The sequence below is a fragment of the Phyllobates terribilis genome, unplaced genomic scaffold, assembly GCF_046119375.1.
Source record: "Phyllobates terribilis strain yellow unplaced genomic scaffold, ASM4611937v1 Scaffold_12__6_contigs__length_324123572, whole genome shotgun sequence".
NCBI lineage: Eukaryota > Metazoa > Chordata > Amphibia > Anura > Dendrobatidae > Phyllobates > Phyllobates terribilis.
The window spans coordinates 279,231,339-279,258,666 of record NW_027362772.1 but is presented as its reverse complement, the minus strand read 5'-3'; the positions used below and the strand labels follow the sequence as shown (position 1 = coordinate 279,258,666).

The 27,328-nt window shown below is 47.1% G+C and overlaps 1 protein-coding gene across 3 annotated transcripts in view; it reads left to right on the top strand.

Moving 5' to 3' along the window:
* Window positions 1–27,328, top strand: part of SLC37A4 (solute carrier family 37 member 4) — a 44,435-nt gene that overhangs the window by 8,489 nt on the left and 8,618 nt on the right. For all 3 annotated transcript variants that reach the window (XM_073657026.1, XM_073657024.1, XM_073657025.1), the window contains exons 2-5: window positions 5,391–5,842; window positions 8,677–8,909; window positions 23,127–23,370; window positions 27,007–27,162. In XM_073657026.1, the coding sequence (XP_073513127.1) occupies window positions 5,689–5,842; window positions 8,677–8,909; window positions 23,127–23,370; window positions 27,007–27,162 (787 nt within the window). In that variant the 5' untranslated portion in view covers window positions 5,391–5,688. The remainder of the gene's footprint in view (window positions 1–5,390; window positions 5,843–8,676; window positions 8,910–23,126; window positions 23,371–27,006; window positions 27,163–27,328) is intronic.

Below are 27,328 nucleotides of genomic sequence, written 5' to 3'. Positions count from 1 at the left end.
TTTATAGGTGGGGAAGATAGTGCAGATAGTGACCTGGGCACAAATAAAGATATTGGGGGTGGGGTAAGAACAGTCAATAAAGTAAGAAGGAATAGAGGTACAGAGAGATACATAAAATGCATGTACACTAATGCCAGAAGCCTCACCAACAAAATGGAGGAATTAGAATTAATTTTGTTGGAAAATAATTATGACATGGTAGGGATATCTGAGATATGGCTGGACGAGAGCCATGACTGGGCAGTTAATTTACAGGGCTATAGTCTGTTCAGAAATGACTGTACAAGCAAACGAGGGGGGGGGGGTGTTTATATGTAAAATCATCCTTAAAACCTGTCTTGCGGGCGGATATAAGTGAATCTAATGAAAATGTAGAGCCCCTGTGGGTGGAGATAAGGGGAGGGGGAAAAAATAATAAATTACTGATAGGGGTTTGTTATAAGTCTCCAAAAATAATGGAAGCGGTGGAGAATATCCTCGTAAAGCAAATAGATGAAGTAGCGACTCAAGGAGAAGTCATTATTATGGGGGACTTCAACTACCCTGAAATACATTGGGGGACAGAAACATGTAGTTCAAGCAAAGGTAATAGGTTTTTGACAACTATGAGAGACAATTACCTTTCACAACTGGTTCAGGACCCAACAAGAAGGGGGCACTGCTAGACCTAATATTAACCAATAGGCCAGACCGCATATCCAATATACGAGTTGGGGGTCACTTGGGTAATAGTTATCACAAAATAATACGTTTTCATGTAACCTTCAATAAGGTGTGTAGTAGAGGGGTTACAAGGACACTAAACTTCAGGAAGGCAAATTTCCAACGGTTGAGAGATGATCTTAGTGCAATAAACTGGGACGATATCCTGAGACATAAAGCTACACAAAGCAAATGGAAGACATTTATTAACATCCTGAATAGGACCTATGGGAATAAACATGCTAGAAATAGGAGGAAACCACTATGGCTAAATAGAGCTGTAAGGGGCGCAATAAGTGACAAAAAGAAAGCATTTAGAGAACTAAAGCAAGTAGGTAGTGATGAGGCATTAAATAAATATAGAAAATTAAATAAATTATGTAAAAAACAAATCAAGGCAGCAAAGATTGAGGCAGAGAGAATCATTGACAGAGAAAGTAAAAATAATCCCAAAATATTCTTTAACTACATAAATAGTAAAAAACTAAAAAATGATAGTGTTGGCCCCCTTTAAAATAGTCTGGGTGAAATGGTGGATGAGGATGAGGAAAAAGCCAATATGCTAAATGATTTTTTTTCAACCGTATTTACACAAGAAAAACACATGACAGAAAACATGATTAGTGATAACAAAAATTTTCCATTAAATGTCACTTGCTTAACCCGCAGGAAGTACGGCGGCGTCTAAAAATCACTAAAGTTGACAAATCCCCGGGCCCGGATGGGATACACCCGCGAGTACTGCAGGAATTAAGTAACGTCATAGATAGACCATTATTTTTAATCTTTAAAGATTCCATAATAACAGGGTCTGTACCACAGGACTGGCGTATAGCAAATGTGGTGCCAATATTCAAAAAGGGGACAAAAACCGAACTTGGAAATTATAGGCCGGTAAGCTTAACCTCTACTGTGGGTAAAATCCTGGAGGGTTTCCTAAGAGATGCTATACTAGAGTATCTGAAGAAGAATAACCTCATGACCCAATATCAACATGGGTTTACGAGGGACCGTTCCTGTCAAACAAATCTGATCAGTTTTTATGAGGAGGCCAGTTCTGGACTGGACCAAGGAAATGCAGTGGATGTTGTGTATATGGACTTTTCAAAAGCTTTTGATACGGTTCCACACAAAAGGTTGATACATAAAATGAGAACAATGGGGATAGGGGAAAATATATGTATGTGGGTTAAGAATTGGCTCAGTGATAGGAAGCAAAGGGTGGTTATTAATGGAAAACACTCAGACTGGGTCTCAGTTAACAGTGGGGTACCACAGGGGTCAATATTGGGCCCCCTTCTTTTTAACATATTTATTAATGACCTTGTAGGGGGCATACAGAGTAATATTTCAATATTTGCAGATGACACTAAACTCTGCAGGGTAATCAATACAGAGGAGGACAATTTTATATTACAGGAGGATCTATGTAAACTAGAAGCTTGGGCTGATAAATGGCAAATGAGCTTTAATAGGGATAAATGTAAGGTAATGCACTTGGGCAGAGGAAATAAAATGTATAATTATATGCTTAATTGTAAAACACTGGGCAAAACTGTAACTGAAAAAGACCTGGGTGTATTGGTGGACGACAAGCTCACGTTTGGTGGCCAGTGTCAGGCAGCTGCTGCAAAGGCAAATAAAATAATGGGATGCATTAAAAGAGGCATAGATGCTCATGAGGAGAACATAATTTTACCTCTATACAAGTCATTAGTGCAACCACACTTAGAATACTGTGTACAGTTCTGGTCTCCTGTGTATAAGAAAGACATAGCTGAACTAGAGCGGGTGCAGAGAAGAGCGACCAAGGTTATTAGAGGACTGGGGGGTCTGCAATACCAAGACAGGTTATTACACTTGGGGTTATTTACTGTGGAAAAAAGAAGGCTTAGGGGTGATCTTATTACTATGTACAAGTATATGAGGGGACAGTACAAAGACCTTTCTACTGATCTTTTTACTCTGAGGCCAGAGACTGGGACAAGGGGGCATCTTCTACTTCTGGAGGAAAGAAGGTTTAGTCATAATCACAGACGCGGATTCTTTACTGTAAGAGCAGTGAGACTATGGAACTCTCTGCCGCATGATGTTGTAATGAGTGATTCACTTCTAACATTTAAGAAGGGCATGGGTGCCTTTCTTGAAAAGTATAATATTACAGGTTATATATACTAGATTCCTTGATAGGGCGTTGATCCAGGGAACTAGTCTGATTGTCGTATGGAGTCGTGAAGGAATTTTTTCCCCAATGTGGAGCTTAGTGTTTGCCATATGGTTTTTTTTTTGCCTTCCTCTGGATCAACATGTTAGGCTATGGGTTGAACTAGATGGAATTAGTCTTCCTTCAACCTTAAAACTATGTTACTATGTTATTACCCCACTCGCCACCGCTACACGGCAGTGGGAAGAGCGGAGGCTAAGCTCCAGATTTGGCGCATCTTATAGATGAGAGGGGTGATATTAAGACCTGCGGAAGGGGCTAGTATCCATGGACAAAATACGCTGCGTCCAAAGCGCTGCTGGTTGCTGATTGTGAGGGTGTAGCGGCTAACGAAACAGCTGTGAGCTGTTATTAATAGCCAGGGAACATGTTTGCCTAATGGCACCTTCCTATGCTAAAAATAGCAGCTCTCAGCTGCCCCAGAAATTACATGAATGGGAATGCTAATGAGATTGGGTTTAGCTGACAACTAGCCCTTTTGTTTAGTGATAGCAAGGTGTCAATCAGACCCTTTCATTACTAAACCTAATTAAAGTAAATAGTTAAATAAACACAGACACAGAGTAAAACACTTTATTTGAAATACAACAAACACATTCTTTAATCATTTCAATTAACCAATATGCTCACCCTAGGTCTAATAGTAATCCAAGGGTTAAAGTGATGCCCCACTTTTCTTTTTTAAAATATTTTTATTTAGCTCCAAAAAGCATTCATTGATGTACAAAAACGAATAAAAAACGCATCAAAATCGCGGCAAAACGCACATTTTTTTCTGCAGTTTTTTTCCTGCTAAGGGAGGCAGAAACCTTAAAGGAGTTGTCCACTACTTTTTCATTGATGCCCTATCCATAGGATAGGGCATCAATGTTTGATTGGCTGGGGTCCCGCACCCGGCACACCCGCCGATCAGCTGTTATCAGTGTCGGCGGCCAGAAGTGCTTAGCTGCGGTGCTCAGCTGTCCATCTGTACTGGCCGCTGCGGGGTACTGCACATCCACCTCCCATTGAATTGAATAGGAGGCGGATGTGCAGTACCCCGCGCCGGCCACTACAACTTGACGGCCAAGCACCGCAGGTAAGCACTTCCGGTCGGGTGCGGGACCCCGGCTGATCAAACATTGATGCCCTATCCTATTGATATCCCTATCATGAATGTGAAAGTAGTGGACAACTCCTTTAAGGAATTTTCTGCATTCAAATCCTGAATGTGGGCACATAGGCTATATACTCAAGAGATTTAAACCCATCGGGAACTGTGGCTGACAGCTCTGCGTGTACACCTGTTTGCATATGAAATGTATATTGCCTATGGCACCATACATACTATTGTGTTTTTATTTCATTTGCATATACAAAAATCATTGGTTTCAAAATTGATGTTATGTACATTCGCTTATTGCATAGGATTTCTATTATCCATGAATTAATAAGCATTTATTTGACTTCCTTGTATTCTGGACCCTCTTTTTCTGGTGTGTTTTTTCATGCACATACTTCTAGCTTGTATATATTCAAGCAATTCAAACCCATTATGAACCTCTGTCTACATACTTGTTTGTTTTTACACACAGGCATTCAGCTTGTATATATACATTCAAGTGTTTTAAATGCACTGGGAACTGTGGCTGAAAGCTCTGTTTGCATATTTAATTAAATTTTCTCCTTAGTATTGTGATCTTATTGCCTGTGGTGTGTGTGTGTATATATAGATATAACCCCATTTTCCCTGTTTATTTGCTATGACTAAGGGCTCAACTATGCCGCCAGAAACGCGTTAGAACCGGTTAATCCTCTCCCCCCCCCCCTTTTTAATGAACTAATAAATTTGTTTTTTTTGCTATTTTACCTGTTGAAGTGCCTTTTTTCTTTTCCATCTCAGTATCTCATGGTTGTCTGTATTCTCAATTCATGGGTAAAATGTACAGGCTTTTTCCCATTACTGAGATAGGCGATGACAATTGGTGCTCATGAAGTTCTATGGAGAACTGCAGCAGGATGTCAGTGTCGGCCTCTAGCTCCTCCCCTCTCCATCGAACTTTTTAAGCACCGTGAAAATCTGTCTGCACTGAACACAAATGTTTACCCATGAATTGAGAATGAAAGAGGCAGATTTCTGTGATTAAGATATATTACAAAGTTTCTTATTTTCATGAAATAAAAAATAAAACAACGATAATTCTAGAAATCGTGGTAAACGTATAATTTTATTAATCTTTCGGTGGAGAGTCTGGGACCCCCGGCGTTATTCCATTGTATATGGGGAGCTATAGTCTTGCGTTCTTGTGCGCGGAGTTGCTTCCTTGTGCTCGGTTCATGGGCGATTGTTTTTGTCTTCTCTTTTGTTTCCCTGATTGTTACATACCCCTATTTCATATATATGTTAGTTACTATTGTAAAGCGATCTTTTTACATTTCTTCTACATGTCTGGCTAAATTCTCTCCTTTCTTCCTGTCCCTGCAGGGCAACTTGTGCACAACACCTGAGAGTTAATCATTGGCCCAGAACAGATAAAACAGCCTCCACCGACCTACCGGGAAGAGGACAAGGGAGCAAACTCACAGCTCAGCAGAGCGAGAGACTGGCGGCAGCTTTCCCCTCCTCCGACTGACTGTCTCGTTTTACCACCTTGGGGTCTTGAACTGCGGCTTGGCATATGTGAGCTGCGCTGATCTATATATATACAGTTCTGCAACAACGGGGCTCGCTCTGCCATCTGTCAATGAAGCCGTGCTTGTAAGTCTCTGAGATACGAGGCAAGATGGGAGCACAAGGGCAGGGATATGGCTACTACCGGACGGTCATCTTCGGGGCCATGTTCGTGGGCTACACACTATATTACTTCAATCGTAAGACCTTCTCTTTCGTCATGCCGTCTATAATGCAGGAAATAAAACTGGACAAGGATGATTTGGGTAAGTGGAATTGCAATACAATGTAAATCTCGCTGTATATGACCGCTCATGTACCTGCACTGTAAATACAGAGTGGGCAGGATTAACTGTAAGCATAAAGTGCAGAACTACACTTTTTCTGCTTTTCTGTCCATTTTAGAATAAAAAATTAGAATGAAGGATAAAGAGCCAATCTTTGGGAAAAGGGGGAGGCACATGTCCTTATGGCCCGCTCTGTCATATAGAAATGTGACTTTTGCAGCCGATGTTATTGCAGTGCTGCTGTACGATAAGAAACCATGCTGAAGAAGGAACTATGTGCGGATTCTCAATGAAAAGCTTTTTTGGCTAGATACATGTCCTCGAGCTGTATACAGCAACAAGGCCACACTTACATAAAAGTATTTTCTGGCGGTTGCTGTTTGTGTGTTCAACAGAGCGGACCCGGACCAGTGAAAGTCAATGTGCTATTGTGTACATGTAGTGTGTACATGACAACCAGTGGTCCATGAAAACATCACAGCTTGCACAAGTCTTGTGCTTTTCGCAGATGAGACAGTACTAGTTGCGGCTCTTGCATCCATCTGCTACCTGCATGAAGCTGTGAATGGACCCCGTCACGTCTGCAATTTGCCACATGAAGTCAGCAGCCAACACTCCACACTCTCCCAACGGCCCCATATACAAGAACATTTAGTGCAGCCAAGCGTTCATGTGTTTTCAATGGAGAGGGCGGAAAAAGCCGCTGCCAAACGTCTCTGGCAGAGAACAATAGGGTCAAGTGTTTAAGCACCAATTTGGCGATCCTTCTCTCTCTTTACGTCATCTGTTGGGAGAGTCTGGAGGCCCCCAGAACGCATTACACAGTTGACCGAAACCAGCGATGTTGGTGGTTCTGGCGGACTTTAGTCTGTTGTGCATGAGACCTTCCCTGGATAACAGTATTTTTAGAGTAGAATGTGTTAATGTATGTGGTAAGAAAGGGAAGGAAATGGTTACATCCTAACAATATATCATTATCGCAGTAGACAGTTCATGTAGAATATTTTTCATAACTAAATTTTACTAATACCCGGTATTACTTGCTTAGAAATTCATGTAACATACCTGCCATGGCCCCCGTGCTGTTCCTTTGATTCTTGCCTTGTGTCCAACTAGTGTGTCCATGCTCAGTCCCACTGCCTGGATCCTCTTGTCCATGCTCCATAGCTCAGTCCTAATGTCCGGATCCTTTATCCATGCTCAGTCCCACTGTCTGGATCATCTCGTCCATGCTATGTCCTGCTGTCCGGACCCTCTTGTCCATGCTCATTCTCACTGTCCGGATGTCTGGATGATCTTGTCAATGCTCTGTCCCACTGTCTGGATCCTCTTGTCCATGCTCCATAGCTCAGTCCTACTTTCCAGATCCTGTTGTCCATGCTCAGTCCTACTGTCCGGATCCTGTTATCCATGCTCAGTCCCACTGTCTGGATCATCTCGTCCATGCTCAGTAGCTCAGTCCCACTGTCTGGATCCTCTTGTCCATGCTCCATAGCTCAGTCCTACTGTCTGGATCATCTCATGCATGCTCAGTCCCACTGTCCGGATCCTCTTGTCCATACTCAGTCCCACTGTCTGGATTATATCGTCCATGCTCCGTCCCACTGCCTGGATCCTCTTGTCTGTGCTCAGTAGCTCAGTCCCACTGTCTGGATCCTATTATCCATGCTCAGTCCTACTGTCCGGGTCCTCTCGTCCATGCTCTGTTCCGCTGTCCGGATCCTCTTGTCATTCTCACTGTTCGGATGTCTGGATCATCTCGTCAATGCTGTGTCCCACTGTCTGGATCCTCTTGTCCGTGCTCCATAGCTCAGTCCTACTGTCCGTTTCCTCTTGTGCATGCTCATTAGATCAGTCCCAGTGTCCAGATCCTCTTCTCCAAGCTCAGTAGCTCAGTCCTACTGTCCGGATCCTCTTGTCCATGCTCAGTAGATCAGTCCCAGTGTTCAGATCCTCTTCTCCAAGCCGCACATGGAACAAATTTCCTTTACTCCGTCTCGAGCAACCAGCACATGATGAGGTCGAGGCAAGTGCTCCTGACTTCACTGCACGTTCTCCCACTCAGCAGATACTAGATTGGCTTCTGCTGACTGATACTGTAGTTACTGCCCGACCTATAGGGGGAAATTAACAATCCTTCATACAAACCCTCTAAAAATTAAAACACATTAGTAAATGAACGCCACTATACCTGCTATATCACCCCCTGCCATGGGCAATTTATTTGCCCGTATGTAAAAAAAAATAAATCTTAATGTCCCGAGCACAGATCCTCAGTATACTACTTGAATACTACTCTTTGGATACAGCCTTTTACTCTGCTTTCAATACAATAAAGAATTGCACTTTTAAGACCAGTGAACCATAACTTGCACAATACCGGTATCTGAGGGGTGATATGCTTCAGAAAAGTCCAAGTATTTTCCGTCTTTTGTCAGATTCGTACTCATTAGTGTAACCAGGAGCCAGGACACTATTACAGTTCAGTCTACGGTCACGCCTGCGTCTGTCGAGCTGACGGGTGCGCGAGATCTATCACAAAGCGGACACTAATGGGTCCTGACAGATCCTGCTGGTCCATCATTTCATAAAGTAATAGCGCCTCATTCATCACAACCTCCAATACTGATGCGAACACAACCTTATGCTAAAGTGTCCCTTGTCTGTGTGACATCCATGTGCCCCAATAGGGCATATCGACAGGTCTGTAAATGAAGATTTTTAGGATTAGTGGCCTACTTTCATATGCAAATTCTGTATTAAATTAAATATCTAGATTAATAAATGTGTAACCAGCAATGTATTGTCCGCAGGTCTCATCACCAGCAGCCAGTCCGCAGCCTACGCAATAAGCAAGTTTATCAGCGGGGTCCTATCTGACCAGATGAGCGCTCGATGGCTTTTTTCATCGGGACTCTGTTTGGTGGGTGTAGTAAACGTCCTTTTCTCCTGGAGTTCAAGTGTCTCTGTTTTTGCCATCCTCTGGTTTTTTAATGGTCTTGCACAAGGACTCGGCTGGCCGCCCTGTGGGAAGGTTCTTAGGAAGGTAAGACTGTGCGGATAATTAAAAAAAAATTGTAAAATTATTGTCAAGTCATTCGTTTATGATTGAGAATATGAGCAATATTCAAACGTCCGGCTGACGGCTCTGCAGGAAACTGAGTTAACAAATGAATGCCTTTAGGGCTATGGATACCATTATTGTTTGCAAATGTTTGAGCTTAAAGGGATTGTGCCACTATTTTTATTATTATTACAGCGCCATTTATTCCATGGCGCTTTTACGTGTGAAAGGGGTATACATAATAAAAAACAAGTATAATAATCTTAAACAATGCAAGTCACCGACTGGTACAGGAGGAGAGAGGACCCTGCCCGTGAGGGCTCACAGTCTACAAGGGATGGGTGAGGATACAGTAGGTGAGGGTAGAGCTGGTTGTGCAGCGGTATGGTGGAGCGAGGGTTACTGCAGGTTGTAGGCTTGTCAGAAGAGGTAGGTCTTCAGGTTCCTTTTGAAGGTTTCCACGGTAGGCGAGAGTCTGATATGTTGGGGTAGAGAGTTCCAGAGATGTGGGGATGCACTCGAGAAATCTTGTTTGCGATTGTGGGAAGAGGGGAGTAGAGAAGGAAATCTTGTGAGGATCGACGGCTACATGCAGGTAAGTACCGGGAGACTAGGTCACAGATGTATGGAGGAGATAGGTTGTGGATGGCTTTGTATGCTAGGGTTAGGGTTTTGAACTGGAGTCTCTGGGCAATGGGGAGCCAGTGAAGGGATTGGCAGAGAGGAGAGGCCGGGGAATAGCAAGGGGACAAGTGGATTAGTCGGGCAGCAGAGTTTAGGATAGATTGGAGGGGTGCGAGAGTGTTAGAGAGGTCACAGAGCAGGAGGTTGCAGTAGTCGAGGCGGGAGAAGATGAGAGCATGCACTAGTGTTTTTGCAGATTTTGCAGGGAAATATTTTTGAGTTGGAGTCGGCAGGAAGTGGAAAGCGCTTGGATATGTAGTTTGAAGGCGAGATGAAAGTCAAGGATTGCCCTGGTGCTGCGAGCTTGTGGGACTGTGGAGAGTGAGCAGCCATTGACTTTCATGGATAGGTCTGATGGGGGGGTGTTGAATAATACTCTTTTACATGAACTGCCAGGTAAAGTCAGTGTTAAGGGTTCAAAAAGATGGACAAAATAAATGCTCCAGAGGGCAGGATATCTAAAAAGAACCCCAAAGTGTTTATTAGATACAACAGCAGCCATGTTCAGACCAAGTATGTGTGCCACTAGCCCTATATTTCTGGCTAGATCAGCTGCTGCATCATTTCCAGCTTGGTCCTCTAGGGAAAAAATAGAATTTTTCTGTCACCCATGACGGCACAACGAGAGAGGGGATCCGCCCTTCAAGGACAGGAAACCTTCAAGATAAAAAGGGCGGCACCTCTCTCCCGCATCATTGGTTTCCTGTCCTTGATGGGGGACCTTCCTTCTCGGCGGCGACAGCAGCAAGTTCAGCCTACCTGGGCCGGGGCCGGTCGGTTGTGGCCGGGCACAGTCTCTGCTGCGGCCGCTCCCGTGGTTCCTGGAAGCGCCGCGGGGGGCGCCGACATGTGGTCTCCCCGCGTGCGGGCTGGGGTTTGCGGTACCTACACAGCATGGTAGCCGGCAAACCCTGCATCCCGGATGTGACGTCACGGGGCGCGACCGGAAGTGACGAAACCGGAAGTCCCGCCCCGATGACGCTCGCTGGGACCTCTGACCCCCGGATGTAATTTTCGGGGGAGGTACCAGAAGCTGCGGGGACACCGGCCGGTGATCTCCCTGGCACAATAAGGGTACTTAAGGGTAGATCACCGGCCAGGCACGGACGCAGTGCACTGTAATGGCCTCACAGCAGCCCTCCCCACCGCATCAGCAGCTGCAGCAGCAGTCCATGCTGCAGCTGCAGCAGCCCGTGGAGATGGAGCAGCCGCGGCAGCCTCTGCGCCAGAAGCGCACCCAGGAGCAGCGTCCACCGCAGAGCAGGAGCAGTGGGCGTTCTGGGACTCGCAGCACCAGGGATTCAAGATCCAGCCGGCATAGCTCCTGCAGGATCGATGATTCCGCGGTCTCCCGAGGAGAAGTGTCAGATACTGTCCTGCCTCCCGTTCCGGTACCCTGTCTTTATCTACTGGGTGGTGAGTGAGCTACGTGAAAGTCAACGTATTAATGTAGACTTTTTTCTGTTTTGTCTCTCTCTCTCCCTTTCCTTCCTCCTTTATATGGTCAGGATGTCCCTAAAAAATGTACAGAGTATGTGCTCTGTGTGAACGGGGTCTGACTAAAGACTGGCCCAAAAGATTATGCCAGCCATGTATTGAGGAAACTATTTCGGAGGGAACCCCGGATTTTTCTTCAAATGTAAAAGCCCTTATTAGGTCTGAGGTAGAAAAATTGTTTGTTGTTTTCCCAAGCATCCCAGGCCCATAGAGCAAAAACCCCACCCACCCTTTTAGACTCTGAATCTGACCAGGGAATGCTGGATGACTCCACTGACTCTTCCTCTTCGGATAGTGAGGCAGGCACAGGTCATTGTTTTCCCCTGGAAAGTGTGGATAGCTTAGTAAAACCCGTCAGGTCCACAATGGGGTTAGTTGACCAGAAGGCAAAAAAATCAGTACAGGATATTATGTTCGGCACCTTGGATCGGAAAAAACATAGAGTTTTCCCGATTAATGATAAGGTGCAGGGACTTATCAGGAAGGAGTGGGATAGGCCAGAGAAAAAGGGTCCCCTTCCATCCTCCTTCAAAAGGAAATATCCCTTTAATGAGGAAGATGCCGCCTCCTGGAATAAAGCCCCGAAGTTGGATGTTGCGGCATCCAAAGCTTCTAGAAGATCTTCTCTCCCTTTTGAAGACACAGGGATGCTGAATGACCCACTGGACCGAAAGGTAGATACCTTCCTTAAGGGTACTTGGGAGTCATCAGCAGGGGCATTGAAACCAGCCATAGCAGCAACCTGTACTGCAAGATCCCTTATGGTTTGGTTAGACAGGTTAGAAGACCAGGCTAAGAACGACAAGTCACAAGACTTCATTCTGGCCTCTCTACCAGTATTGAAAGGAGCAGCGGCCTTCTTATCTGACGCCTCTGTGGATTCCGCCAGATGAGCAGCAAGATCTGCGGCCCTGTCTAATGCCGGCCGTAGAGCAGTCTGGCTGAAATGTTGCCCGGGGGACATACAAACGAAGGGAAAGCCATGTTCTCTTCCGTGTGAAGGAGGTTTTCTTTTTGGTGCCTCTCTTGACACAATTCTGGAGAAAGCAGGTGACAACAAAAAAGGATTTCCTAAATCTTCCTTCTCAACTTTTAAGCAGGCCTTTCGGAGGATGAAATTTGGCCGCAGAAGGACATCCACAGAACAATCTAGATGGGAGGATCGTTCCAGGAAAGGGAAAGGGTTTTTGTTCGGCGGGCCCTCCCAGGATAGTCGCAAACCCCCAAAATGACACTCTATCCCAGGTGGGAGGGAGGCTCTCTCTCTTCCTTCCAGCCTGGGAAAGGATCCCTTCCAGCAAGTGGATCCTCAATTTAGTAAAATCAGGTTTAAAACTGGAATTTCTGAGGAACCCACTAGAGAAATTTATCCCGACTGCCTTAAGATCCTCTCTACCAGAACAGCGGGCACTGGAGGAAGAGATTTCAGGTCTCCTGCAAAAGAACGTCTTGCTGGAGGGTATCATCACAAGAAGAAAGAAGAGGGTTCTATTCCCCCTTGTTCCTTATAAAGAAGCCGGACAATTCATACAGAGTCATCCTCAACTTGAAAGGCCCAAACAAATTCCTGAATAATTTATCATTCAAGATGAAAACAATAACATCAACGATAAGCTTTCTATTTCCCGGCTGCTACATGGCAGTGTTGGACCTAAAGGATGCGTATTACCATGTGCCAGTCTATCATGACTTTCAAAAATACCTCAGAGTAGCCGTAACTCTACAGGGAGTTGTCAAGCACTTCCAGTACAGAGCTCTTCCCTTTGGCCTAGCAGTGGCGCCCCGCATATTCACAAAACTTATAGCGGAGGTTACGGCTCATCTCAGGGAGGAGAACAGATTGATCATTCTGTACCTGGACGACTTCCTAATAGTGGGCAAAACTTACGATCACTGCCTAGAAAAATCAAAATTGATCCCGCATACAACTCAGATCTTTTTAGGCCTTACTCTGAATTTGGTTCGACAGGAATGCCGCCTGCCAGAACAGAAAAGAGAGAAAATAAAAAATTTAGTCTGGACAGCCATAACAGACCCAGTAATGACTCTCAGGGGGGCCATGTCTCTGTTGGGGTCCCTCACTTCCTGCATCCCAGCAGTGTGCTGGGCCCAATTTTATTCAAGAGAATTACAATGGGACGTCCTAAAGAACAAAATCGCTGGAGGGCAAGTCCACACTCCTACAAAATGTAATTCAATCACTGTATTGGTGGTTAGAGACAAGCACATTCCAGACAGGCGTCCCCTGGTTTCCCCAATTTACCAGAGTGATTACTTTTGATGCCAGCCCCAGGGGGTGGGGGGCACACCTAGACAACCGCCCGATACAGGGGACTTAGCCAGAGGAGGAGAGTCTGGAGTCTTCCAACATGTGGGAACTACGAGCATTAGAGAAGACACTAATCAGCTTCTTACCCCTTCTACGAGGACATCACATAAAAATTCTGTCCGACAACCAGGTCACGGTGGCATATGTAAACCACCAGGGGGGAACTCGCTCAAAATCACTAATGCAGATTGTGGGGAGGATATTTTCTCTAGTGGAAGGAAAAGTTCTCTCTTTAAAGACCCTTCATATCAGAGGAGAGGACAACTCGAAGGCAGACTTTCTAAGTCGCAGGCCATTATTGCAGGGAGAATGGACTCTAAATCACTCAGTCTTCCGCCAGCTAGTGGCTATGTGGGGGTCTCCAGAGGTTGACCTGTTTGCGACTCGTCAGAACAGCAAGTTAAAAAAGTTCGGCTCACTGAATCCCACGGAAAACCCTTTAGTAGTAGACGCCTTCCAGTGCAGATGGGATTTCAGTCTGGCCTATGCCTTTCCCCCAACTTGCCTAATTCCAGCAGTGTTGAGGAAGATCCGGGAGGATCAGGCTCAAGTGGTCCTCATAGCCCCCTTCTGGCCCAAGAGACCGTGGTTCTTTTGGCTAAGGAGCATGTCAGTCACGAACCCCTGGATTCTTCCAGAGATTCCCGACCTTCTTGCTCAAGGTCCCATATTCCATCCTCAGGTGAAAAGATTGCACTTAGCGGCCTGGAACTTGAGAGGTCATTGCTAGAGGGTCGGGGTTTCTCATTGAATCTAGTTACTACTCTTCTATGTAGTAGGAAACCAATCACTACTAAAATTTACAGTAGAGTCTGAAAGAAGTTCTTGTCATTTCATGGATTCTCCCTGGGGTGGGGGGGGGGTTCCCATGACGGACATTTTGGAATTTCTTCAAAGAGGGCTGGAAAAAGGCCTAGCGGTTAGGACCTTAAAGGTCCAAATCTCTGCCTCAGGGGCCTTGTATAATTATAATCTGGCCAGTAACAAATGGATTTCCAAGTTCGTGAGGGCATGCAGTAGAGCCAATCCAGCCCCTATAATAAGGGTCCCTTCTTGGGATTTAAACATAGTGCTAAACACTTTAACAGGTTCTCCCTTTGAGCCCCTTAGCTCAGGGTCCATAAAATTACTCACCCTAAAAACAATACTTCTGGTGGCCTTAACAACAGCACGGAGGGTTAGTGAGTTACAAGCTTTGTCGGCAGATCCACCTTTTACCTTAGTGCTAGACTATAGGGTAGTTTTGAGACCAGACCCTGCTTTCCTTCCTAAGATTGTTTCTAAGTTTCATATGTCTCAGGAGATAGCCCTACCTTCCTTCTGTCCTGAACCTAAAAATAGCAAGGAGGAAAGATTTCATACCTTGGATGTCAGGAGATGCCTTATACATTATTTAGCATCCACAAGCTCATGGAGGAAGGATAGGGCTCTATTTGTCTCCTTTCAGGGCTCCCAAAAGGGATCAAAGGTCTCAAAAGGCACTCTATCAAGGTGGATCCGGGAAGCCATCATGATGGCCTATACGGGATCAGGCAAAGATCCTCCTAACAATCTGAAGATCCACTCTACACGGGGCATAGCTGCTTCCTGGGCAGAAAGAGTGGACGTGCCCATTGAGCAAATATGTAAGGCGGCCACATGGTCATCTCCGTCCACTTTCTATAATCACTATAGACTTGACCTTTCTGCCTCCTCTGATATCACATTTGGGAGTGTAACATACTTGGCGGCGTCCTTGCATGGTGGTCCATCTCCCACTGTGCAACAGCGCGCACTTGATCTCCAGTCCAGAATGTCTCTCTGGCTTCCCTCCTTGCTGTCTGTTTGTCTGTTTTGGCTGCATAGGGCGACGCCCGCTGAACTTCCTGTTTCTTGTACCTGCTGCGGACACGCCCCTGTTGCACCTTCAGCCTATTGCTGTCCATCTTTGGGTATTTATACCACCTTCTTCCTCAAGATGGCGCCTGAGCATTGTGTCCTGTCAGTCGGCTTTTTGTCTCTGACATGCCAGGTCCTATCCTGTTTTCCTGCCTGTTTTCCAGTTCTGTGTCTGAACTGTGGTCTGTTCTTGTGAACACGCTTCTTGCCTGTTCTTTTGCCTTCTAGGGGCCGTATTCCTAGATCTGCCTGTCTGTGCCTTGCGGTATCTGTTCCCGTCTGAACAGAGTCCTGTTTGTGTCTCTGTCTTGCAGTATCAGTTCCCGTGTCTGAACTGAGTCCTGTCTATGTCTCCTGCCTTGCGGTATCAGTTCCCGTGTCTGAACTGAGTCCTGTCTGTGTACTCTTGCCTGCTGCCTTTCCTGGAGGCTGTATTTCCAGGCCTGTCTGAACACGCTCCTTGCCTGTCCTCCCGCCTTCTAGGGGCCGATTACCTAGATCCGTTCCTGTATCTTGTCTGTCCTGTCTGAACACGCTCCTTGCCTGTTCGTCCTGCCTCTCTGGGGGCCGTATTCCCAGACCCGCTCCTGTATCCCGCTGCAGTGTCGGTCTCTTCCGTACACTCAGTTCCAGTCTGAACTCTCTCCTATCCTTTACCTGTTTTGCCTCTATGTCCGTTCCTTTCCTTTTTCTGCAGAGTCTGAACTCGTACCTAACTCCTGCTTGTTGTCTCTGTACTCCCGTTTGTGAGTTTGTGGTCCACTTGCTACTTCACTGCAAATACCCTGTGGGTATCTGGCTCTGCCTTTCCCTTCCTGTCTGTTCCGTGTGAACAGAGCCCTGTCCGTCCTGCTCTGACTCCTTGCTCACTGCTCCGGCAGCCTTGCTCTGCTCTGACCCTTTTGCTCACTGCTCCGGCAGCCTTGCTCCGCTCTGACCCTTTTGCTCACTGCTCCGGCAGTCCTGTCCTGCCCTGCTTCTGCCCGCTGCTCCGGCAGTCCTGTCCTGCCCTGCTTCTGCCCGCTGCTCCGGCAGTCCTGTCCTGCCCTGCTTCTGCCCGCTGCTCCGGCAGTCCTGTCCTGCCCTGCTTCTGCCCGCTGCTCCGGCAGTCCTGTCCTGCCCTGCTTCTGCCCGCTGCTCCGGCAGTCCTGTCCTGCCCTGCTTCTGCCCGCTGCTCCGGCAGTCCTGTCCTGCCCTGCTTCTGCCCGCTGCTCCGGCAGTCCTGTCCTGCCCTGCTTCTGCCCGCTGCTTCCGGCAGTCCTGTCCTGCCCTGCTTCTGCCCGCTGCTCCGGCAGTCCTGTCCTGCCCTGCTTCTGCCCGCTGCTCCGGCAGTCCTGTCCTGCCCTGCTTGTGCTCGCTGCTCCTGCAGCCCCGTCCTGCTCTGTTCTTGCCCACCGCTTCGGGCGTTCCCTCTCTGCTGTGGTTGTCTACCGCATCTGCGGTTCTGTGACCCAATCTGTACTGGGTCTTAACCTTTCTGTGCTCCAGCACGTCCTTTCGGCCAGTACCTCCCTGCCTGCATACTCGCCTGTATCCACCCATCTGCATACCTGCCGTGTTTGCTTACATCCACCAGTCTGTGCCAGCCTAACCTGCCTGTTCCAGTAATCCCAGTGTGGGTCAACCCCCGTGTCCGGAGTTTGACCTGGAGTAGCACCTGGTCCCTCTGCCCGGTTTCTCCCTGGTGCACTGGCGTCGTATGCCGTCGTGCCACCTTGGTCGGATCGGCCAGATACTTAGTCACGCCCCTCCAGGCACTCTCCGGTCCATGGTCCAGTGGAACCACAACACCCGCACACGCCAGTCAGTCCGGGCGTGTGCATAACAGCATGCTCAGGCCATGGTTCCCGTTGAGCCCCACGGCCTTCGCTCTCTGAGAAGTTTTCCAGCGAATACATGCATTAAAAATAAATAAATAAAATTTATTTTTTTTCTCAGCTGAGTTCCAGGCGAATTACGCACCCGTCCAGATGTATCTATCTGCTCTCGTTCCTGCGGATCCGCCACGTTACTATGGGGATCCAAGACAAAGTCGTGCATTTGTGGAGCAATGCATGCTACACTTCAAGTTCTACCCTCTATGTTTTCCCACCGATCGGGTTAAGGTGGCATTCATTATGTCTTACCTGGCGGGTGATGCCTTGGAATGGATCAACCCCCTATATGAAACACAGGATCCGATCCTCCTGGACCTAATGGCCTTCCTGGTGGCCTTTCTAATGGTCTTCGATGATCCTAACCCGGAGGCTCCTGCTGAAGCTTCACCTCCCAATATCCCGGAGCAGCCCCGATGGGTAATGTGTGTGGGTAGCGCAATAGTCCTCCAGCCCAATGAGACTACTGCCCACCCAGAATCCTCACAGGGTGACTACGCTTTCCGGAATACTTCTCCCAACCTCAAGAGGCAGTCCAGACGTGCTAGACGTAGAGGCAAGCCGTCACGCCAGGGTCTGTCCTCCCTGAGACCTCCTGACCCCAACCTTGAAGTCCCTACTGAAGCTTCATCTCCCTGTATCCCGGAGAAGCCCCAACGGGTAATGTGCGTGGGTAGTGCTCCGGTTCTCCTGCCCGAAGAGACTTCTGCCCATCCAGACTCCACACAGGAGAACTTCCTGCACCCGGCATCAGATGCTTCACCCACTTTAACCGGTGTGCATGTCCAAGGATGCTCCAAAGCTGTGGTTACCTCTGAGTCTGTGCACCTCTACTACCTGGCGGAGGACCCCCTGTTGCCTCCTGAATCCTCCGGGATACCACTCGATGACAAATGGAGAGAGACTTCTCTACACTCGGTACTCGATACTTTGTCCGCTTCGTCCTGTGAGCCTGACAATCGGTACCCCAAAGTGGTAGTTACCCCCGAGTCTCTACACCCCTCCGACCAGGCGGAGGACCTCCAGTTGTCTCCAGAACCCTTCGGGGTGCTACCTGGTAGCGAAAGGACAGAGACTCTCCTATACTCTGTACCTGATACCTCGCTCGCTTCGTCCAGTGAGTCCAACCTAGTGTACTCCGAAGCAGAGGTTACTCCCGAGTCTCTACACCCCTCCGACCAGGCGGAGGACCTCCAGTTGTCTCCAGAACCCTTCGGGGTGCTACCTGGTAGCGAAAGGACAGAGACTCTTTTTTACTCTGTACCTGATACCTCGCTCGCTTCGTCCAGTGAGTCCAACCTAGTGTACTCCGAAGCAGAGGTTACTCCCGAGTCTCTACACCCCTCCGACCAGGCGGAGGACCTCCAGTTGTCTCCAGAACCCTTTGGGGTGCCACCTGGTGGTGAATGGACAGAGACTTTCCTATATCCTGGATCTGATACCTCGCTTGCTTCGTCCAGTGAGTCCGACCTTGTGTACTCTGAAGCAGAGGTTACCCTTGAGTCTCTACACCCCTCTGACCAGGCGGAGGACCTCCAGTTGTCTCCAGAACCCTTCGGGGTGCCACCTGGTGGTGAATGGACAGAGACTTTCCTATACTCGGTACCCGATACTTCGCCTGCTTCCTCCAGTGAGTCCGACCTAGTGTACTCTGAAGCAGATGTTTTCTCTGAGCCTCTGCACCCTTCTGACCCGGCGGAGGACCTCCAGTTGTTTCCTGAATTCTCCGGGGTACCACCAGATAACAAAGAGACAGTGACTTTTCCTCATTATGTACCTGATAACCCGTCTATTTCTTCCTGTGAGCTTGACAAGATGTACCTCGAAGCAGAGATTACCCCCAAGTCTCTGTCCCCCTCCAACCCGGTGAAGGACTTCCAGTTGTCTCCTGTACCCTCTGGGGTGCCACCTGAAAATATGTGGAGAGAGACTTCCTTGTGTGCTGTTCCTGGTACTCCACCCGTTTCGTCTGTTGCTAAGGATGGCTGGATAGGAGGTAGCATCCTAGCTAACCAGATGAGATCAATTTTTCCTGTGGACAGTGGAAGTGATCTCCTTGAAGTGAACGACTGGTCCTCGAATTCCCTGCGGAAGATTCTGGCAGGCCTGAAGAAGAGGGGGCGTAAGGGGGGGGGTACTGTAACATACCTGGCGGCGTCCTTGCATGGTGGTCCATCTCCCACTGTGCAAGAGCGCGCACTTGATCTCCAGTCCAGAATGTCTCTCTGGCTTCCCTCCTTGCTGTCTGTTTGTCTGTTTTGGCTGCATAGGGCGACGCCCGCTGAACTTCCTGTTTCTTGTACCTGCTGCGGACACGCCCCTGTTGCACCTTCAGCCTATTGCTGTCCATCTTTGGGTATTTATACCACCTTCTTCCTCAAGATGGCGCCTGAGCATTGTGTCCTGTCAGTCGGCTTTTTGTCTCTGACATGCCAGGTCCTATCCTGTTTTCCTGCCTGTTTTCCAGTTCTGTGTCTGAACTGTGGTCTGTTCTTGTGAACACGCTTCTTGCCTGTTCTTTTGCCTTCTAGGGGCCGTATTCCTAGATCTGCCTGTCTGTGCCTTGCGGTATCTGTTCCCGTCTGAACAGAGTCCTGTTTGTGTCTCTGTCTTGCAGTATCAGTTCCCGTGTCTGAACTGAGTCCTGTCTATGTCTCCTGCCTTGCGGTATCAGTTCCCGTGTCTGAACTGAGTCCTGTCTGTGTACTCTTGCCTGCTGCCTTTCCTGGAGGCTGTATTTCCAGGCCTGTCTGAACACGCTCCTTGCCTGTTCCTCCCGCCTTCTAGGGGCCGATTACCTAGATCCGTTCCTCTATCTTGTCTGTCCTGTCTGAACACGCTCCTTGCCTGTTCCTCCCGCCTCTCTGGGGGCCGTATTCCCAGACCCGCTCCTGTATCCCGCTGCAGTGTCGGTCTCTTCCGTACACTCAGTTCCAGTCTGAACTCTCTCCTATCCTTTACCTGTTTTGCCTCTATGTCCGCTCCTTTCCTTTTTCTGCAGAGTCTGAACTCATACCTAACTCCTGCTTGTTGTCTCTGTACTCCCGTTTGTGAGTTTGTGGTCCACTTGCTACTTCACTGCAAATACCCTGTGGGTATCTGGCTCTGCCTTTCCCTTCCTGTCTGTTCCGTGTGAACAGAGCCCTGTCCGTCCTGCTCTGACACCTTGCTCACTGCTCCGGCAGCCTTGCTCCGCTCTGACCCTTTTGCTCACTGCTCCGGCAGCCTTGCTCCGCTCTGACCCTTTTGCCCGCTGCTCCGGCAGTCCTGTCCTGCCCTGCTTCTGCCCGCTGCTCCGGCAGTCCTGTCCTGCCCTGCTTCTGCCCGCTGCTCCGGCAGTCCTGTCCTGCCCTGCTTCTGCCCGCTGCTCCGGCAGTCCTGTCCTGCCCTGCTTCTGCCCGCTGCTCCGGCAGTCCTGTCCTGCCCTGCTTCTGCCCGCTGCTCCGGCAGTCCTGTCCTGCCCTGCTTCTGCCCGCTGCTCCGGCAGTCCTGTCCTGCCCTGCTTCTGCCCGCTGCTCCGGCAGTCCTGTCCTGCCCTGCTTGTGCTCGCTGCTCCTGCAGCCCCGTCCTGCTCTGTTCTTGCCCACCGCTTCGGGCGTTCCCTCTCTGCTGTGGTTGTCTACCGCATCTGCGGTTCTGTGACCCAATCTGTACTGGGTCTTAACCTTTCTGTGCTCCAGCACGTCCTTTCGGCCAGTACCTCCCTGCCTGCATACTTGCCTGTATCCACCCATCTGCATACCTGCCGTGTTTGCTTACATCCACCAGTCTGTGCCAGCCTAACCTGCCTGTTCCAGTAATCCCAGTGTGGGTCAACCCCCGTGTCCGGAGTTTGACCTGGAGTAGCACCTGGTCCCTCTGCCCGGTTTCTCCCTGGTGCACTGGCGTCGTATGCCGTCGTGCCACCTTGGTCGGATCGGCCAGATACTTAGTCACGCCCCTCCAGGCACTCTCCGGTCCATGGTCCAGTGGAACCACAACACCCGCACACGCCAGTCAGTCCGGGCGTGTGCATAACAGGGAGAAGGGTTCTGCAGGCTGTGGTCCCTCCCTTACATACCTAGTTCTCTGTAATTCTCTCTTTGTGCTGTCATGGGTGACAGAAAAACACGTATATTACTTACCGGTAATGTGTTTTTTCAGAACCCATGACAGCACCTTTACATTCCCTCCCGATCACTATAGTGATCATCTTCCAGTTGGTGGGTGTTGAGTATTCACATGGGTGAAATTCGTTTATGGTTAATAAAATTATGTGCTCTAACCGGAGAGTCCTCTCATGCTCTGTAATCCACTGAGGCGGAGAGAGGCGCCGCCCTTTTTATCTTGAAGGTTTCTTGTCCTTCAAGGGCGGATCCCCTCTCTCGTTGTGCCGTCATGGGTTCCGAAAAAACACATTACCGGTAAGTAATATACCTGTTTCCTCCATAAAGGCCCGCATACACACTAGACTAACGGTGGCCGAACCAGCCGATATTGACCTGATTGACCGACACTCTAATGTTTATGGGGGCACCAGCCGACTGATGGTCGAGGAAGATGTCGATCGGGCATGTCCGATTTTTAACAGAGATGTCTGTTGGCGGCTTTCTCATAGAGAGCACAGGAGAGCTCTGCCAAACAAGGGCTCCTGTGAATGGGAGAGACGACCTATAGAAAAGCTCTTGGAAGCGCTGCGATTCTCGCCTAGAAGACAGACCACCGCTGATGGACTGCAGAGGCTGCTGGTAATAACCTAGGCAACAAAAATTCTTGAGACCAGAGAGAATTTTTAGTAAGCGATAAATTGCAAAGTTGCTCGTTTTTACAAGTAATTTGCAATTTTGAATCGATTTAATAAGTTGAAGTTTAAATTCTTTTTAGGTTGTGCTTTTATCACGTTGCTTAAGGTGTACAAATACACTGCTCAAAAAAATAAAGGGAACACTGAAATAACACATCCTAGATCTGAATGAATGAAATATTCTCATTGAATACTTTGTTCTGTACAAAGTTGAATGTGCTGACAACAAAATCACGCAAAAATCGTAAATGGAAATCAAATTTATTAACCAATAAAGGCCTGGTTTTGGAGTCACCCCCAAAATTAAAGTGGAAAAACACACTACGGGCTGTGCTGCCCTCCAAAGAAATGCCACCCCACACCATTACTGACCCACTTGCCAAACCGGTCATGCTGTAGGATGTTGCAGGCAGCAGATCCATGTGCTCACCAGAGGTAGCCTGACTGCCATTAGGTACCAAGACGAGATCCTCAGACCCCTTGTGAGACCATATGCTGGTGCGGTTGGCCCTGGGTTCCTCCTAATGCAGGACAATGCCAGACCTCATGTGGCTGGAGTGTGTCAGCAGTTCCTGCAAGATGAAGGCATTGAAGCTATGGACTGGCCCCTCCGTTCCCCAGACCTGAATCCGATTGAGCACATCTGGGACATCATGTCTCGCTCCATCCACCAACGTCATGTTGCACCACAGACTGTCCAGGAGTTGGCGGATGCTTTAGTCCAGGTCTGGGAGGAGATCCCACAGGAGACCATCCACAACCTCATCAGGAGCATGCCCAGGCGTTGTAGGGAGGTCATACAGGCACGTGGAGGCCACACACAATACTGAGACTCATTTTGACTTGTTTTAAGGACATTTCATCTGAGTTGGATCAGCCTGTAGTGTGTTTTTCCACTTTAATTTTGGGGGTGACTCCAAATCCAGGCCTCCATTGGTTAATAAATTTGATTTCCATTGATGATTTTTGTGTGATTTTGTTGTCAGCACATTCAACTTTGTACAGAACAAAGTATTCAATGAGAATATTTCATTCATTCAGATCTAGGATGTGTTATTTGAGTGTTTTTTTGAGCAGTGTATGTACAAAGCAATGAAAGGTATAGTGTAATGCTCCAATGTTTCCTTCACCTTATTTTCCTCTTTACTCCCCAGTGGTTTGAGCCATCACAGTTCGGCACGTGGTGGGCCGTGCTGTCCTGCAGTATGAACCTCGCAGGGAGTCTCGGTCCTATCATCGCAACGCTAGTAGCCGCTAGTTACAGCTGGCGCAGCACCTTGTCCTTCTCTGGTGTCATCTGCGTCGGAGTTTCGGTCCTGTGCCTTTTACTCATCAAGAATGAACCATCCGACGTGGGGCTCAAGAACATTGATCTGGGGCCCAAGAAAGGGAAGAAAGGTGATCACATCTGAAGTTCTTTCCTGCTGTTTATAACCTATAGAAAGTCTGTATAACTTATTAGGCTGCGATCACATCGCTTTTTTAGTTTCCGTTTATCTTATACACTGGGAAACGCTCTATAGTTCTTCTGATTCGCTATGTTGCTTACCCCATGTGCAGGGCATTGCAGTAGCTTAGATACACAAGTGGTCAATATTGTTGGTATCCCTCGTTTAATGAAAGAAAAAAAAAACCACAATGGTCACAGAAATAATTTGAATCTGACCAAAGTAATAATAAATTAAAAATCTATGAAAATGAACAAATGAAGGTCAGACATTTCTTTTCTGCTTCCACCGAATTAAAAAAAAAAATGAAACTCCTGAAATAGGCCTGGACAGAAATGATGTTACCCCTGAAAATAATGTGACAAAAGCGACATGTTAAATCAAGTTGTGTCTACAATCTTGAAATCAGTCAGTGGGCCTGTATATAGGGCTACAGATACTCACTTTGCTGTTTGATGACAGTGGACTTCATGGGAGATGACCAAGGAGAACCCCATTGTTGAAAAAAAATCATAAAATAGCCAGAGTGGAATTTGCCAAACTACATGTTGACAAGTCACAAAGCTTCTGGGAGAATGTCTTATGGACAGATGAGACAAAAATGGAAGTTTTTGACAAGGCACATCAGCTTTATGTTCACAGATGGAAAATTGAAGCATATCAAGAAAAGAACACTGTCCCTACTGTGAAACATGGAGGAGGCTCTGTTATGTTCTGGAGCAGCTTTGCTGCATCTGGCACAGGGTGTCTTGAATCTGTGCAGGGTACAATGAAATCTCAAGACTATCAAGGGATTCTAGAGAGAAATGTGCTGCCCAGTGTCAGAAAGCTTGGTCTCAGTCACAGGTCATGGGTTTTGCAACAGGATAATGACCAAAACACACAGCTTATAACACCCAAGAACGGCTAAGAGGAAAACATTAGACTATTCTGAAGTGGCCTTCTATGAGCCCTGACCTAAATCCTATTGATTGAGCATCTTTGGAAAGAGCTGAAACATGCCGTCTGGAAAAAGCAACCTTCACACACGAGACAACTGGGGCAGTTTGCTCATGAGGAGTGGGCCAAAATACCTGTCGAGAGGTGCAGAAGTCTCATTGACAGTTACAGGAATCGTGTGATTGCAGTGATTGCTTCAGAAGGTTGTTCAACAAATTATTAAGTTAAGAAGAGCCATCATTTCTGTCCAGGCCGATTTCATGAGCTTAATTTTTTTTTTAAATTCTGTGGAAGCAGAAAAGCAATGTCTGACTTTCATTTGTTCATTTTCATAGATTTTTAATTTATTATCACTTTTGTCAGATTCAAGTTATTTCTGTGCCCATTGTGGGTTTTCTTTCATTAAACAAGGGGTACCAACAATTTTGACCACGTGGTATCCATGGTTACGACCATTTACAACTGTCACTATATGAGTGGTTGTAACCAAGGATACCTAAGCTGCTGCAATTCCCTGCACATGGGGTAAGTGACTTAGTGAATCAGAAGAATTCTACTACATTTGTAATTGGAGGTATTTCCTAATATTATCATTATTATTATTACACGTCTACTACATATTGGGATAGGATCTTGTTGATGGGAATACCCCTTTAAACCTACTTTGTGTGTGGGCAACATTCACTTAAGCTACAGAACCCCGTGGAGGTTACATCATAGGTCTTTATGAAAGAGTAGCTAAAGTACCTTTTGGTCATTAAATGTGTTTTTTTTGTTTCCCCAAACTTCAATTTATTACCTATCCATGTGAAAGGGGATCACTTCTGATTGCTGTGGGGTCCCAGAACAGGATCTGGATCCTTGAAACTGTGTTCATGTTCATCCACTGCTCTATTCATTGTCTGTGGGATTGCCTGAGAAAGCCCTTAGTTTCTAGCAGTTGCACTGACAATGAATAGAGTGGAGGCAGAGCATGTCCACCTCTCCGCTCAATTCACCTGGTAGGAAGTTTGTGTAACTTTTCATCATACAGTAATTGAGGACTCTCGTATTGATGTGCTGCCGTGAGCATAGGTCATCAACACCAGACTGGTTGGGCTCTAACACCCGACACCCTCACGTATCCGCTATTTGCCGCTCCTGCTGCGGCGTGCCATTCACCATGTACACTGTGTAGTGTTCATACTCTGGTAATGCAGCCCAGATCACATTCACTTTAATAGGAGCTGATCCGCATCATGGAGGATCAACCTCTGCACAGTGTACGGAGAGGTGGTGTTCTGGGTCCTGACCGATCTGATATTGATGACCTATCCTAAGAACAGACTATGTATACAAAAGTCCTGGACAACCCCTTTTAAGAAACAAATGCATGGGGAGAGTTTTGCACCTTTCCATTTTGGAGATGGATAGTGGTACTGGAGTGTTCAAAGTAATAGCAGTCCAATATGACTAACCAGATTAATCACAGTTTTTGGTATAAATTATATTACCACAAGTCAAACAATTTACCAGTTGGTCCAGTAGATTGTAAGAAAGCCACCAGACTCCACATTCATTATCTGCGGGTTTTTGAGTCTGTGTATTTAAATAATTAATTGTACGGGGTGTGTTCATAATAATAGCAGTGTGGAGTTCAATTAGTGAGGTCAATCATTCTGTGAAGAAACAGGTGTGAATCAGGTGGCCCTTATTTAAGGGTGAAGCCAGCACATGTTGTACATGCATTTCTCCTTAAAAGCCTGAGTAATATGGGTCGTTCGAGACATTGTTCAGAAGAACAGCGTACTTTGATTAAAAAGTTGATTGGAGAAGGTAAAACTTATAAAGAAGTGCAGACAATGATAGGCTGTTCAGCTAAAATGATCTCCAATACTTTATAATGGAAAGCAAAACCAGAGAGGCGTGGAAGAAAACTGAAGACTACCATTCAAAGGGATGGGAGAATAGCCAGAATGGCAAAGGCTCAGCCAATGATCAGCTCCAGGATGATCAAAGACAGCCTCAAGTTACCTGTGAGGACTGTGACAGTTAGACGCCTGTGTGAAGCTAATCTCTTAGCAAGAAGTCCCCGCAAAGTCCCACTGATTTAAAAAAAAAACAAACAAAAAAAAACGACATGTACTGAAGAGGATACAATTTGCAAAAGAAAACATCAACTGGCCTAAAGAGAAATGGAGAAACATTTTGTGGACTGATGAAAGTAAAATTATTCTTTTTGGGTCTAAGGGCCGCAGATAGTTTGTCAGATGACCCCCAAACTCTTTATTCAAGCCACAGTACACCCTGCAGACAGTGAAGCATGCTTGAAGCATGATATGGGCATGTTTCTCTTACTATGGTGCCGGACCTATTTACCACATACCAGGGATCATGGACCAATTTGCATATATTAAAATACTTGAAGAGGTCATGTTGCCTTTATGCTGAAAAAGATATTTTGTGCTTTAATTCATGGTTTTGAACACACTATTATTTTGAACACTACTGTAGATATGCCACAAATATAAGAGCTGGGATGACCTCCAATGTAATGTGTCATTCAGCCCTCATATCCGTTGTCTCCTGTTGCTTTTTCTTCTCGTTGGATGTTGCTTTTTCTTCTCGTTGGATGTAACTTCTGCCTTCTGATGCTGTTTTACACCAGGATCTGCAGACGAGACGACTCTGAAAGAGTTCCTGCTGTCTCCCTACCTCTGGCTGCTGTGCACTGGCTACTTGGTGGTATTTGGGGTGAAGACCTGCTGTACAGATTGGGGGCAGCTCTTCTTGATTCAGGACAAGGGGCAGTCCGCACTGATAGGTAAGTGATGGATATGTCCGTCAGTCTGCTGCATATATCAATGTTCTGAGGAGCACATGCACAAGGCACATTCATTCATCCCGCTCCATCCAGGAACGTGACAGAGGTATCCCCCACTAGACCTAGGCAGTCCATCCTCTGAGCGTTAAATACAGCAGCCTCACAT